Source organism: Notolepis coatsorum, assembly GCF_963971535.1.
Source record: "Notolepis coatsorum genome assembly, chromosome: 1".
NCBI lineage: Eukaryota > Metazoa > Chordata > Actinopteri > Aulopiformes > Paralepididae > Notolepis > Notolepis coatsorum.
The window spans coordinates 155302846-155318731 of record NC_140165.1 but is presented as its reverse complement, the minus strand read 5'-3'; the positions used below and the strand labels follow the sequence as shown (position 1 = coordinate 155318731).

Sequence of the window (15886 nt, the reverse complement as noted above, 5' to 3'; positions counted from 1 at the left end):
ATCCAACACAAATGTACGAATTAGAAACAGGTCTTTATTTCCTACACAGCGATGGTGTGTAGAATAAACACTTAATCACTTAATTACATTTATGAATTGAAATAGTATGCACTTTTATGGCAAGGAGTATTCGTCGGTATATCAATAGATAATGTCCAATCTCTGAAGGCGCAGGTGGTAAATATACGACCTGGAATAGTTAAGGAATAACAGCAATGATACTTTAATGATTATAGGCTGGATACACTAGAGGGGGTTAATCCGGTCGCTTGTAAGCCGACAGGAATAGGAGGGGGGGGGGGGTAGAATCCAGCTGCCTCGTCCGGCCAAGGGTATCCCAGGTGAACCCACTGTAGTGCCGTTCAATGCGCCGGCGATCCTTGGACCACAGATGAAAGCAGGTGGACTCTTTGTGGGCCGGCTCTCTCCGGTCCACGGGGGAGAGATGTGGAGAGACCTCGTCTTGCAGAGCGTCTCCTCACCTTGCGTCCTCTCCAGGGGGGGGGGTTCCAACACACGGTAGTGTCGGGGGTCTTTATCCATAGAATAATCAAAGTATCCAAAGCATAATCCGTGCCTGGGAAGGCGGGCTGTCGTCGGTAGAATAATCCGGTATACAGGTCCACTCGCTCGTCGGCTCTGGGGCTCCTCGGGTGCAGCTTCACATAGGGTCAACCACCCTGGGTAAGCAGCCAGTTCTCTGCCCGAAACGATGGGGTACTGACTACGGTAGTATTCTCACCGCACGAAGCACTATATATTAACAGACTATTATTAGCTTAATAGACTACGTCCAACTCGACGATATAGTGCCAAATATGACTATTCAAATATTAATATACACGATGTCTCAATACCGATGGTAGGCCGAACTTGGCCTTACTCCCACACGTGGCATCGCGGGGAGGCTTTACGTCTGTGACTCTATTGGAGGGTAAGAAACTGGACTGAAAAAGAAAGTCCTACTTTAGTAGCGCAGTATATATACGCACTATGAACAAATAGTCCCATTAGTGGTGCGGTAGCCAAATTCCTACGCGGAACTAGGACTTGTTCGTACATGTCGAGCGGTACGTTTGAACTGGGTCTGAGGGGTATGGCAGCCTGGCACCAAGGTCTCGACCAATAGTAGAATGGAGACTATTATGGGATGTTCAGTAGGCTAGAATGGATATTCAATGCATATTGTACAAGGAATATACAAGGGATATCAGGGAATATTAGAGAATATACAAATACAATTAAATATATATATATAAATAAATATATATATTCGGTTTAATCTGGCCCTTCACAACAGCCACCCCCTGAATAGGTCCCAGACCTAATCAGTTAAACGGAGACAGATTAATCGCGTTGTCTATTTACACATAAGGGTTTGCTGTAGGGGTCAGTCAACTTCACAAAGTCATAGGGTTGTAGGGTCATGGTCATCATCGATTGTGTCTGGGAGTCGAGGCAGTTCTATGAGCCTTGCCACGGGACGGGTGTAAGTGCGACCCTGGACGAGCACTTCAGCTGCTCGGACCTTGCCGTCGGCACCGGTGATCACTTTGCTTACGCGGCCGGCCGGCCACATAGCTCTGGGCAGTGATTGATCAATAATCATGACGACTGTTCCTTCTGTCAAATTGTCTCTCTCCTTTACCCACTTCTGGCGGGTCTGTAGAGACGGTAGGTAGTGCAGTAGGAAACTGTTCCAAAACTTGTCGGCTAATACTTGGCTGTACCTCCACATTCGTCGGCCGTTCGCTTCTTCAGGCCGGTACATTGTCTGGGGTAATGTGGGATCTAGCCGCCCCATCAGGAGTGTGTTGGGGGTAACTGGGTCGATATCCGCCACATCACTGGAGACATATCCGAGGGGCTTCGAGTTAAGTACTCCCTCAATCTCCGTGAGGACTGTCATTAGGACTTCTTCCGCCACAGTCTGGGCCCCAAGTACTGCGTACAGGGCTGTCTTTATGGAGCGCACTTCTCGTTCCCAAGTGCCACCGAAGTGGGGTGCGTTTGGGGGGTTGAATTGGAAATCAACCTGTGCTGGAGCGAGGTGGGTCTTAAGTTCTGGGCCCATAGCTTGGAAGCTCTCTCTCAGCTCTCTTTCGCCGCCTTTAAAGTTTGTCCCATGATCGGACAATAGGGTAGACGGTCTTCCTTTCCGTGATATGAATCTACGGAAGGCCATAAGGAATGAGTCTGTGCTCATGGTCGGGAGAAGCTCGATGTGTATCGCTCTGGTGGTCATGCATTTGAATACAATACCCCACCGCTTCTCGGTTCCTCTTCCTTTCTTTATGTGCAGCGGGCCAAAGCAGTCCATACCCGTTGAGTGGAATGGCTTGTCACCGATTCGGAGGCGACATGGAGGAAGGTCAGCCATCCTTGGTATGCTGGGCTGCGCGCGCCACTTGCGGCAGTCTAGACATGTTCGTTGGAAGCGTCGTACCGCCTCTCTTCCTTGTAGGATCCAGTAACGACGTCTGATTTCCGCGAAGACTCTTTCTGCTCCTGCGTGATGTACATCCTCATCGTATTTCTTTATAATCAGCTCTGTGACCTTGTGTCGGCTGTTCAATACGATCGGGTATTTAATGTCATCCAGTAGATTGGGGGCTCTGCGTAGGCGACCACCCACTCTGATGAGGGTGTGAGCGTCGCTCTCGGGGGCCAGGTGAATTAATCTGCTGTCGGATGGGACGGGCTTTCCTCCCTGTAGACAGGCCAATTCATCGGGGAACGAGTCTCTCTGGGCTCGCTGCAGTAGAAGCAATTCTGCTTCCTCGTAGTTAGCTGCTGACATATCAGCGGGGGACTTGCACTCCGGGTGGTACCGCAGGAATGTTCTTTGTTGTGCACTCTCTATGGACGTGCAATCGTTTATGTTAGGGTCGGTGGAGGCTACGGTGCTCAATCCACAGAACACAGACTTCTTAATTTCCACCTCCTCTGGACTTGCTTCCCTCGGGATAGGCATGGGCCACTGTCCTTCCGGGAGTCTTAGGAATGCGGGGCCGTCACTGTAGACATTGCGACGGGTGAGGTCATCCAGGGGCATCCCCCGGGTGATGACGTCAGCTGGGTTCTGTTTTGTATCAACGTAGCGCCACTCTGTTTCTCCGGTTAACTCTTCGGTTAAGTCTTGAATCTCTGTGACTCTGACTCCCACGAAGACTTTGTACTTGCATGAGTCCGATTTGATCCAGGCGAGTACCGTCGTGGAATCTGACCACAGGATTGTTCTAGACACCGGTATGGTGAGCTCACGTTGGATGAGCGTGGCTAGGTGCGCTCCGGCTAGGGCTGCGCAGAGCTCTAGACGTGGGATAGATTGTTGCTTGCGTGGGGCTATTCTCGAGCGGGCGAGGACAAATGCTGTGTAGATCTCTCCCCCCTGGTCTTGGGCCCGCAAGTAGGCTACTGATCCGTATGCGACCTCTGAGGCGTCACTGAAGACGTGTAAGTCCATTTTACATGTCTCTGGCCTCACCGTGGGTGGGAAGTAGCTTCGGCGCATATTAACGCCTGGGAGTGAGTGGAGCTCCATCTCCCACTCTCTCCAGGTGGATGCAAGGTGTGCGGGAATGGGGTCGTCCCAGCCCTGGTCCTTGTCCCACAATGCTCGTACAATCATTTTTGCCCTGGTGGTGTACGGTAGAATACATCCTAGCGGGTCATATTGTCGGGCGAGTGTTGTGTACACACTCCGTCTGGTGGTCGGCGCCGCCGCCGGCCTTCCCTGCTCCGTAGTCAGGGACTTGTGTCTGTAGTGAAGCGAATCTGTTTTGAATCGCCACACCAATCCCAGGGTCATCTCCTGGGCTTCTCCCGGGATTGTAGCCATCCAGGTCTCGCTGCTGGCTGCCTTGTCCTCGGAGGAGAGGCTGCGCAGTACTTGCGGATCGCTGCTGGCCCACTGCCTGAGATCAAAGCCGCCTTTGATCAATGAGGCGCGGAGTTTAATCAGGAGAGCCTCGGCTTCTTCCTGGGTTGAAAGGCTTTGTAGACAGTTGTCTACGTAGAAGCTGTTCTTTACGCTGTGTCGGACCTCTTCGTCCGCTGCTGGGTCCTCTGCTACATGTTTCTGTAGTGCAAATGTCGCACAGCAGGGGCTGCACGTCGTTCCGAAGGGGAGGACTTCCCATTGGTAGATGGCTGGGTGCTCATCTCCTGGCTTCTCTCTCCATAGGAACCGTAACAGGGGCTTGTCCGCCTCTACTAATCTCACCTGCAGGAACATTCCTTTAATGTCCCCGCTGATGGCCACCTTTTCCTGGCGGAAGCGGAGTAGAACGCCGAGTAGGGAGGGGCCGAGTGTGGGACCGGGCAGTAACTCTTTATTCAGATTTTGGGATCCGATCTGGTAGCTGCAGTTAAACACTATGCGGTCTTTACCATTGTGATGGACCTTGTGGTGGGGCACGTACCACGATTCAGTGGTCTGGTCAGCCTCTTTAATGTCCATCTTTGTGACGTGTCCCGCTGTGATGAGCTTCTCAATCTCAGCGCGGTATACACTCTCTTGGGCGGGGTTCTTGGCTAAGCGCCGCTCCGTGTTCAGCAGGTACCGTTCTATGGCGTCTGTCTTGGCGTGGAAAGTAGGCATTCCTTCTCGCCGCAGGAGTGGCGTGGCGTATCTCAACACGCCGTTGACCGGGACTCTCTTGGTCCCTGTCTCGAGGAGGTGAATGGCGTAAATGTCATCTTTAGAGCGAATGTCTTTCTTTCCATTCTTAAAGGGCATTTGTTCCAAGCTCCATAGCCGCTCTACGTGTTGCAGGAGTGCGGTTTCTCCCTCTGTGACTCGGGAGTGGAGACATCTAGTGGCTGTACTTCGGTTGAGAGATTTGGCGAGCGGGCCTTGGAGAGTCCATCCCAAACGGGTCTCGACTGCTGCAGGACAGCCTCGGGGTCCGGTATGAACCCGGTCTATCGGGACAATGAGGTCTGCATGGTCGGAGCCTATCAACAGGGTCGGCATAGCATTGAGCGGGATCGGTAACTTGCGCAGATGTGCATATTTCTCCATCAGCTTGGCGACGGGGTATGTGTACCGCGACAGTCCTATTTCTTGGCTGGTGAAAGCGTCTGCAATCTGGTACCGTCGCTCAGGCTGGCCGCTTGCTGCGATAGAGAATGAGACATTCTCGCCCTTTATCGTCTTCAAATCTCGTCTTATTGTCCGAATTGTCATTTGGGTTTCGCTTCCCCGCAGCCCTAGCTGGGCCGCAGCGGAGGCGAGCAGCAGGGTCTTCTCTGACCCGTCATCGAGGACGGCGTAAGTGTCCAGGACTTTATTCTGGTGGCTTAGTGTCACACGCACTACTTTTAGGAGTACTCGGGCTCCACTGCTGCTGGCGGGATCGATGTACATGACGCTCGCTTTGCGGCTGGATGGTGCAGGTGAAGGGCGCCGTCTGTTACTGTCGTGAAGTATGTCCAGATGGGCTCCATCGCACTTGGTGCACCTTTTCTTTAAGCGGCATTCGGCTGCCATGCGTGAGCGCGCACAGCGAAAACAGCGCTTGTTGGACTTTATCCATTGACCTGCTTCCTCCGCGTTCAGCTTGGGGAAGGAGTCACATTGCGCTAGCCAGTGTTCTTTCTCACAGTAGGGGCACACTATCTTCCACTTCTCCGTTCTGGAGGGGGTACTGTGGCTCCTGCTGCTCGGTACTGACTCCGATTGGTGCATCACAGTCACCGATCTTCTTCCATCATTTAGTCGTCTGGTTCCTTCTCTGGAGCCAGGGGTGCTCCGTCCGAATGTATCTAGCCGTAGGCTGCTGACTTCTCTCGCCAGGAAGTCTGCTAGATCGAGGAGGTTCGGTTCGGGGCCATTCGGGTCTCTGTGGTCCCTCTGCCGCCTAAAGCGCTCCTGACGAGCGGGCGGCAGCCTCTCCAGGATCCCTTCCACATTTGAGTTGGCGCAAAGTTCATACCTCCCCCCTCTCCCCGCGCTCCCAACATCCCCACCAGGGACCGCACTCTGATGGACAGGTCGTCCAGTGCTCGATTGTCTATTGCTGGGGGTAAGCGGTCGATGTGTCGGATCTCCTGGATCACGTAATCCCATATGCGCCCATACCTCTGGTCCAATGCTACCAGCGCTGCTGTGTATGGGGTGGTGGAAGTCGCGTAGGCGAGCGCTATATTATGTGCGCGGGGTACCTTTAAGTGCTTCAGTAGGATGGCGTATTTATGGCGTTCATCCAATACATCCACCAACATGGTCTCCAGACACATGCGGAGTTCTGTATACTGGGCCCGGTTCTCTTGGGTGAAGTCGGGTACCATAGGCGTGCCAATGTATGACGCTGACTGTGGATACATCGGCGAGCGTTGGGGGAGAGGCCTCCTAGGCGAGTCTCCTCCCGCTCCTTGGTATGGGCTGGTACCGGCAGTGTACCATGGCCCGCTTGTCCAGGTGCTGTTCCTCGGTGCGGGTCGTGCGTCGTGCTCACCCGTGTATAGAGTCGGGGGTCTGTAGCGCAGCTCCGCGGGAGTATAGCCTGGGCTGTACCGGACCTCCTGGTCCGGTAGAGTACTGTGCTGTCTTCGGGCGCGGTTCTCCTCCTCTTCCTCTTCGTCTTCAGTTAGGTCATCCAGTGCTTGTAGTCTCTGGTTTAGCCTCTCCACAGGATATGCTGCTCCTTCCCGGTTGCTAGGTCTCGCTTGGACCGGTGGGGGGAGGTGGTCTGTGGGGGGTATAGACCTCGTCTGTTGGTCAAGTTCAGGGTTGTTTACTCGGCTAGGGGATGCCGCCCTGGAGGTGTGTCTAGACGAGTTCCTGGAGCCTCTGGCGGAGGGAGAGGGTGTTGTCCGTCTGATCAGCTGTTCTATTAGTTGCGCTTGCTGTCTGTCGCGCTCTGCGTCCCGTAGAGCACCAGCAGCTGCTCGCTGGCTGTCTGCTCGGTCTCGGGCCACATTCTCTTCCATCTGAATGCGTCTTATTTCCAGGCGTATGTGCTCTTCTTCGCTCCGTTGCTGTATCTGCAATCGATCGCGTTCACCCTGGAGTCTATCGCGTTCAGTAGAGGCTTTCAGGCTGACGAGGAATGCCTGCTGTAGGGTCCTCTCTGCCTCGCTGGGAGAAGGCGGTTGTATAGGGGAGCCTTCCCTCGGGGTACTCCTTGCGGAGCCTTGGAGCTCTATCTCCACGGTGCTCTCCCCGTCTTCTTCCGTGCCGAGTTCTCTCTCGGTAGCGTTGTATTCCTCCCGGGACTCATCGGGGACTACTTCTTCAGTACTGGCGGGGTGTGAAGTCATGTCTAGTTCCCACTGGTCCCCACCGTGAACTTGGTCAGTTACATCAGAGCCCGTAGGGGCCTCTATGGTCGGGGTAGTCTGGGCGTTGGGGTTAGACATACTTTTACTTTCTAGTTTTACCGCGTTTACTGTTAGTAGAAGACTAGGTTGTTGACTGACAGCGTAAGCCTCTAAGTACTGAGGGAGCCGTCGTTCGCGCTGCGGGCGTTGGTTAGGAGGATCGTTTCGTGGAGTGTTCATCATAGGCCATTTCAATATTAATAACACTATATTAATATTACACGAATTACCCTCCGGCTCGAAGGACCAATTGTAACTGAGGGGTACAATTCCCTGACTGTATTACTAGATATGATACTTACTACCACTACCTTTGTACTTAATATTCGGCCACCCAGTACACGGCATAAATATATTATCATGAACACTCTCACGTAGATGAAACGGATCCAACACAAATGTACGAATTAGAAACAGGTCTTTATTTCCTACACAGCGATGGTGTGTAGAATAAACACTTAATCACTTAATTACATTTATGAATTGAAATAGTATGCACTTTTATGGCAAGGAGTATTCGTCGGTATATCAATAGATAATGTCCAATCTCTGAAGGCGCAGGTGGTAAATATACGACCTGGAATAGTTAAGGAATAACAGCAATGATACTTTAATGATTATAGGCTGGATACACTAGAGGGGGTTAATCCGGTCGCTTGTAAGCCGACAGGAGTAGGAGGGGGGGGGGGTAGAATCCAGCTGCCTCGTCCGGCCAAGGGTATCCCAGGTGAACCCACTGTAGTGCCGTTCAATGCGCCGGCGATCCTTGGACCACAGATGAAAGCAGGTGGACTCTTTGTGGGCCGGCTCTCTCCGGTCCACGGGGGAGAGATGTGGAGAGACCTCGTCTTGCAGAGCGTCTCCTCACCTTGCGTCCTCTCCAGGGGGGGGGGTTCCAACACACGGTAGTGTCGGGGGTCTTTATCCATAGAATAATCAAAGTATCCAAAGCATAATCCGTGCCTGGGAAGGCGGGCTGTCGTCGGTAGAATAATCCGGTATACAGGTCCACTCGCTCGTCGGCTCTGGGGCTCCTCGGGTGCAGCTTCACATAGGGTCAACCACCCTGGGTAAGCAGCCAGTTCTCTGCCCGAAACGATGGGGTACTGACTACGGTAGTATTCTCACCGCACGAAGCACTATATATTAACAGACTATTATTAGCTTAATAGACTACGTCCAACTCGACGATATAGTGCCAAATATGACTATTCAAATATTAATATACACGATGTCTCAATACCGATGGTAGGCCGAACTTGGCCTTACTCCCACACGTGGCATCGCGGGGAGGCTTTACGTCTGTGACTCTATTGGAGGGTAAGAAACTGGACTGAAAAAGAAAGTCCTACTTTAGTAGCGCAGTATATATACGCACTATGAACAAATAGTCCCATTAGTGGTGCGGTAGCCAAATTCCTACGCGGAACTAGGACTTGTTCGTACATGTCGAGCGGTACGTTTGAACTGGGTCTGAGGGGTATGGCAGCCTGGCACCAAGGTCTCGACCAATAGTAGAATGGAGACTATTATGGGATGTTCAGTAGGCTAGAATGGATATTCAATGCATATTGTACAAGGAATATACAAGGGATATCAGGGAATATTAGAGAATATACAAATACAATTAAATATATATATATAAATAAATATATATATTCGGTTTAATCTGGCCCTTCACAACAATATTTGTATAACATTTACAGATTAGTTCTACATTATTTATAACTCATTATCAACATTGTTTGTACTTGATTTGTTCATCATTAAATAATGTTGTTTAATGTGTAGTAACACATTTGTAGATGCTTTGAAAAATGGATATGAAAAAACTACTATACTGTATCTCCATTTATTTTTCATGTTCAACAAATGATTTGTTAAGACATTCATAATACATCTATAAATCATTTGCAGATGCTATCGTGGGGGCCAATCTGAAGTGAAGCCTATTCATCATTAACAAATGTCTAATACAGTTAATTATTTGTTTACTTTTTCATCACATGTTACAAATGTTGTAGACAGCTTTCGGATACACCAAAACATCATGTGACATCAAACAGTGACAGAATTAGGACTAAAGATAAATGCAATTGTATTAACATATAAAATACATGTGCATGACATATAGTGTAACATGGGGGGGCGCTAGGAGTAGGACCCTAGAGTACCCTGGCCAGGTAGAGAATCTAGAGAGGAAGTGTCACGAGAGTGAGACTTGACTTCACGTGTGTTGCCGTCTGTTGAATGGAAGCACGATACATGCAGAACCAAGTTATCCGTGCTGCTCCTGCCCCACGCTTTTAATAAGGTATGAGCAGTTTAAACACCTTTTTTGTTGGTAAATCTATTCCACCATTTCCGACCTACAAACAACTCTTATATGTTGTGTAGCGCTAACGTTACATTTGTTCCTAATGTGTGCTCAGTATATTGCGGTATGTGATGATGACACGACACACAAGGGTAATAATTATTTGTATTTTCAGACTGTATAGGCGCCGATACAGCCTGAAAATACAAATAATTATTACTCTTGTGTGTCGTGTCATCATCACATACCGCAATATACTGAGCACACATTAGGAACAAATGTAACGTTAGCGCCCACCACATCAAGTACGTCTACACAACATATAAGAGTTGTACTTGTTTGTAGGTCGGAAATGGTGGAATAGATTTACCAACAAAAAAGGTGTTTAAACTGCTCATACCTTATTAAAAGCGTGGGGCAGGAGCAGCACGGATAACTTGGTTCTGCATGTATCGTGCTTCCATTCAAACAGACGCCAACACACGTGAAGTCAAGTCTCACTCTCGTGACACTTCCTCTCTAGATACTCTACCTGGCCAGGGTACTCCTGGGTCCTAGTGCCCCCCCAATTTACACTATATGTCATGCACATGTATTTTATATGTTAATACAATAGACCTGTCGCTAAACCACGCCCCAAAATAGAATTTGTCCAATCATATCACAGCAAAAATCCTTGCTGCAGAAAACTCGGTCAACACCAGAAAAGCCATTTGTGGGCTGCATCAAACCAAACGTCTGTGATCGAAACCACTGTGAAGAGTTCAGTTTATATGTTATTATCTACCTAATATCTGATGGTGAAACGCTGTGCATGGGGTACCTGTAATTCGGACACCAGGTACCCTGAAAGACTGGATGGAGGAGTATATTTCATACCTTTTCCGAAGCCCAAAAGACAACTCGACAAATGCAAGCGGTGGATTCTGTTGTCTCGTCGACCACATACACAACTGAATGTGAAGACCATTACCCGCCAGTTCGTGGTGGAGGTTGACGCCTCAAGTACCGGAGTAGGGGCGGTCCTCTCCCAACGCTCCGCTCTCGACCAGAGACTGCATCCCTGCGCCTTCTTCTGTCGCCGCCTGACCCCAGCGGAGGTCAACTACGATATTGGGAACCTGGAGCTCCTGGCAGTCAAACTGGCCCTGGAGGAATGGAGGCACTGGCTGGAGGGCTCAGAGATCCCCTTCCTGGTCTGGACTGACCATAAGAAGCTCGCCTACATCCAGACGGCCAAGCGCCTGAACTCCCGCCAGGCGCGCTGGGCACTGTTCTTCGCCAGGTTCAATTTCACCCTGACCTACAGGCCTGGCTCCAAGAATACCAAGCCAGACGCCCTCTCCCAGCAGTTTGTCCCTGAAGAGGGTCCCGCGCAACCTGACACTATCCTCCCCTCCTCCTGCTTGGTGGCCGCCGCCACCTGGGAGATCCAGTCCGTCGTCCGGGAGGCCCAGCGCGTCCAGCCTGATCCAGGTAACGGCTCACCTTACCGGCTTTTTGTCCCCGACCTTGTCCGCTCCCAGGTGCTCCAGTGGGTCCACGCCTCCCGGTTCGCCTGTCATCCTGCCCTCCGCTGCGTGACGACCCGGGACCCCTCCGGCTGGAGTGTTTTCCTGCCATGGATTGAGTATGCCCACAACTCTCTGTCCTCCGCGGCCACAGGTCAGTCCCCCTTCGAGTCCTCTCTGGGCTACCAACCCCCGCTGTTCCCTGCACAGGAGGAGGAGATCGCGGTTCCATCGGTGCAGGACCACCTTCGCCGCTGCAGGAGGATATGGGAGGACACGAGGGCCGCGCTGCTCTGCTCCGCTGAGCAGAACCGTCGCTTCGCCGACCGCCACCGGACCCCGGCTCCCAACTATCAACCAGGTCAGATGGTTTGGCTCTCATCTCGGGACCTACCGCTCAAGTCTTTCTCCCGTAAACTCACCCCCCGTTTTGTTGGTCCCTATAAGATTCTGTCCATTATCAACCCCTCAGTCGTCAAACTCCAGCTTCCCTCCATCATGCGCATTCACCCCTCATTTCATGTTTCCCAATTGAAGCCGGTGGTCTCCTGTCCCCTGTCTCCTCCAGCTCCGGAGCCTCCCCCTCCGCTGGTCATCGACGACCACCCGGCCTACATCGTCCGGCAGCTGCTGGACGTGCGTCGCCTCGGCCGCGGCTTCCAATACCTCGTGGACTGGGAGGGCTACGGCCCGGAGGAGCGCAGCTGGGTCTCCCGCGGGTTGATCCTGGATCCTGACCTCGTCCGGGACTTCCATCAGGATAACCGTGACAGGCCTGGAGGCGCCCGTAGAGGGGGGGGGTCCTGTCATGGTCGGGGCTCGGGCCTTCTTCTGTCCCCATCCTGCCGCGCCCATATATGGGCAGCTTCCTGCGGCAGCATTCCCACGCTGCCAGACGAGCATCAATCAGCGCGGCTGTGAGGGATTCCCTCATCAGCAGCCGCTATATCACCTGACGGATCCTGTCGTCCCTCGTCGCAGTGTTAAACTGCCTACCTAGGTACGACGCCTCAGTCCGAAGACCTGCTAGACACTCTCGTATTATTATTCCCTGTTCTAACCTTCCTTCTCTTGTGCCCAAGGACCTCCGTTCCAGCGAGCCCGTCTGGACCCCTGGAGCTTGACGAAGGAGTTCCTGCTCGCACCCCCGACACAGCAGGTGTCTACCTTCTCCCGTACTGCACAAGGAGTGCACCTGTCCTAAAGGAACATTCTCCCGTACTGCACAAGGAGTGCACCTGTCCTAAAGAACATTATCCCGTACTGCACAAGGAGTGCACCTGTACTAACCCCAAGAACATTCATTCCTGTCTGTTGTACATTTCTGGATGTAATTTCTGTCTGCTTGGGGAGAACGATTAAAACACCCTAAACCGCTCCATTCTCTCTCCTCCTGTGTTTGCTATTGGGCTCCGCAAAAAAACCCTCCTCACAGGCTTGCATCACAGTCAGGAAAGGGGCTGCCTGCGGCCATCGTCAACAGTCATTCACGGTCGACTTTGTTTGTCCGACTTTTCAAAGAGGGCGTGGCTGAACGATAGGTCTATTGCATTTATCCTTAGTCCTAATTCTGTCACTGTTTGATGTCACAAAGAAGGGTGTATCCGAAAGCTGTCTACAACATTTGTAACATGTGATGAAAAAGTAAACAAATAATTAACTGTATTAGACATTTGTTAATGATGAATAGGCTTCACTTCAGATTGGCCCCCACAATAGCATCTGCAAATGATTTATAGATGTTTTATGAATGTCTTAACAAATCATTTGTTGAACATGAAAAATAAATGGAGATACAGTATAGTAGTTTTTTCATATCCATTTTTCAAAGCATCTACAAATGTGTTACTACACATTAAACAACATTATTTAATGATGAATAAATCAAGTACAAACAATGTTGATAATGAGTTATAAATAATGTAGAACTAATCTGTAAATGTTATACAAATATAGTTATAAATGATTTAATAATCATTTATGAATGTATATAAATGGTTTGTTCATGATTAGTTCATTATCCACTAATGCGTTATAAATACTTTGTAAATGTTATACAAATATAGTTATAAATGATTTAATAATCATTTATGAATGTATATAAATGGTTTGTTCATGATTAGTTCATTATCTACAAATACCTTATAAATGTATTATAACAGGGTGTTATTATAAAGTGCTACCAGTAAATGTTTGCATAGCAACAGCGTTGAATAAGTCATGGTGTGATTGAAGAAATTAGTTGTTATTCAGCTCTGTTAGCGGTTTGTAGGAGAAGAGGGCAGAGGAGAATGAGGTGCCACTGCCCAAGCCCCTGCAGCCTGGAGCAGGCTTTGTTGATGTGAGCCTGTGGTGCGTCGTTCACATTAGGAGTCGATGCCCAGGGTGAATACTAATGGCCATCATTTGTCTACTCTACTGGATCAGTGTACTCTGGGCATTAGTGATGTCACAGCTTTTGTCCAGGGATCTCGCTCTCAAGCATGTGTGTTTGTATGTGTGTGTGTGTGTGTGATTTTAGAAGTATACACAAGAATCCCTCTCAGAAATGTTATGATAGCTAATCAAGGGAACCAGTATTTCAGTCACACAAACACGCTGTAAATGTCCATGGGACGCAGCATGTGACATACACTGTTACTCCTTCTGAATGGAGATACATACTATAGATTCCACGAGAGTTGGAATGATGGAAAACATCCAAAAGGATCATCTTTATTACTTATTGTAGAACAATTACATGGGTTGTAATAGTGTTTTATTGACCATAAAACTACGCTAATAATATAGATAGATAGTTAAATTAGAGTGCTCAGTAAGGGTATGTGGTATAAATGTCTGCCACCCTGCTGGTCTTGATGAACTCTCTGTGCCAAATGCTTGACACTGCTTGCGTAAGGAGGTTTCTTTTTTTAAAGACGATTTGCATGACAAAGGCTGCTAGATCCAGGGTACTGAGGAGGGGGTCTGGGGGAGGCAGGAGGCAGAGGGGGACTGCTGGACAGACTGACTGTGATCTTTGCTCACTGGTACCACGGCTGGTCCCCCCACCAGATCACCGGGCACACTGGACATGCTGGACGTTGAGACTGGCCATTGGATGAAGGGACTGGACCAGGACTGGGTTCAGCTCATTCCAACCTACTGGTGTACAGAGGGAGAGTTTCCACAGCCTTGGAGTAACACTGGGATCTTAGAACTGGAGACATAGAAAAGGCTTCACGGTGGATCGACAGTACAAGTAAGCCTTGACTTGACTTGCACTCTTTAGAGAATGTGGCAATTAATGTAAAACATTTTGTTGGTTGTTTCTCTATCTAATAGTTTCATCTGAATAGAATTGCTTCTATTAATTATGTTGCTGGACTGAATACAATTGGCTGTTTGATCCGAAAGAAATAGATCATGTTAAAATATACATAAATAGTGATAACAGTTGATGTTGTGTTTTATTTCAGTTGAAGATCACTTCGATTTAGAGATGATTGATGCCCCAGTGATTGGGATACTGCTCCTCTCCACTGTGGTAATCATTCTTTTGTACATTTTATTCAATAATAATAATAATAATAATAATATAATACATTTTATTTGTATTGCACTTTTTGTTCACTAGCATCCCAAAGTGCTACAGGGTTAAAACATAGTTACATTTTTTTTTATAATTATTAATAGTAATAAAGATTAAATATAGAATAAAAATAAAATAAACATAGAACATAGTTAAAAACATATATAAACAGAACATTTAAAACAACAGCACAAGACAATAAACGGTAATATAAAGGCAAAGTTGCATGAATAGTTGTAGTTTTCAATACAATTCCACAAATGTTATTCACTATTGCACAGCAATTATTGAATTAATCATTATTTTGTACGTTTTAAAACATTGACATAAAGGCGTATGAATAGTTGTTGTTTTAAAATAAGTATATATTATAAATGTTATTCACTATGGCACAGTGATTATTGAAATGATGAAGTTAGAATAACTTTCCTTCTGGATAGGTGCTGTGTGTAAGTGAACCAACACATGCTGGACCAGCCAGAGGGAGGGGCGTACATGGTGGGTGATTTGCCTTTCAATCGCCTTCAGTGACCATTCAGCAGATTGAATTCCATTCACTGCGTGAATCATTCACTTCTTGTTTCCTTCTTTCTGTATAACATGCAGTGTTATTCATACTAGAATATGTCCATGTGGACTGAATCATCAGGCTAAATCATCATACCTTTGTTGTGTCCGCTGCATAAGAACTTTAAGCTTATCTTAAAACTTTAAGATAATATATTAAAAAATATATAAAAATAAAATTGTATTTTCATAAAAACAAGTGAAAGGATCTGTCAGTAGGGTGAGATAATTGCACTTGTGCCGATCCAAGATAAGTGTGCTTGTTTTGAGAAAAGCCTTGAAACAAGCTAATTTGTAATGAAAGGTTTTCTTACCTTGGTACATTTTGTTTCACTTAATTTAAGAAGAAAATAAGACTTTAAGACTCAGTAGGCCTACCAGAGTATAAGATTACAAGATAGATTTTCTGAAATATGTTCTGTTTCTATCCGCCTGTTAGAAGACAGTCCACTGGTCCACCTCACACCAGACTGGGCCTTCCAGCTGGTCAATGAGTCACTGGCGTTCCCAAGGGCTGAGAGCTTCTGCAGGGGCCAGTTCAGCTCCCTCACCACCCTGGGCCAGTTGCAGGACCAGGAGGGAGCCCTGGAGCTG

The 15886-nt window shown here is 48.7% G+C and overlaps 1 protein-coding gene across 1 annotated transcript in view; it reads left to right on the top strand.

The window, feature by feature from the left end:
* The window catches only part of adgrd2 (adhesion G protein-coupled receptor D2), a gene marked incomplete at both ends in the record, with an annotated part of 136138 nt that overhangs the window by 59112 nt on the left and 61140 nt on the right, over positions 1–15886 (top strand). The window contains 2 exons of the mRNA XM_084308010.1: positions 12237–12329; positions 15732–15886. The exon at positions 15732–15886 is cut by the window's right edge and continues 85 nt beyond it. Of these exons, the coding sequence (XP_084164136.1) occupies positions 12237–12329; positions 15732–15886 (248 nt within the window). The remainder of the gene's footprint in view (positions 1–12236; positions 12330–15731) is intronic.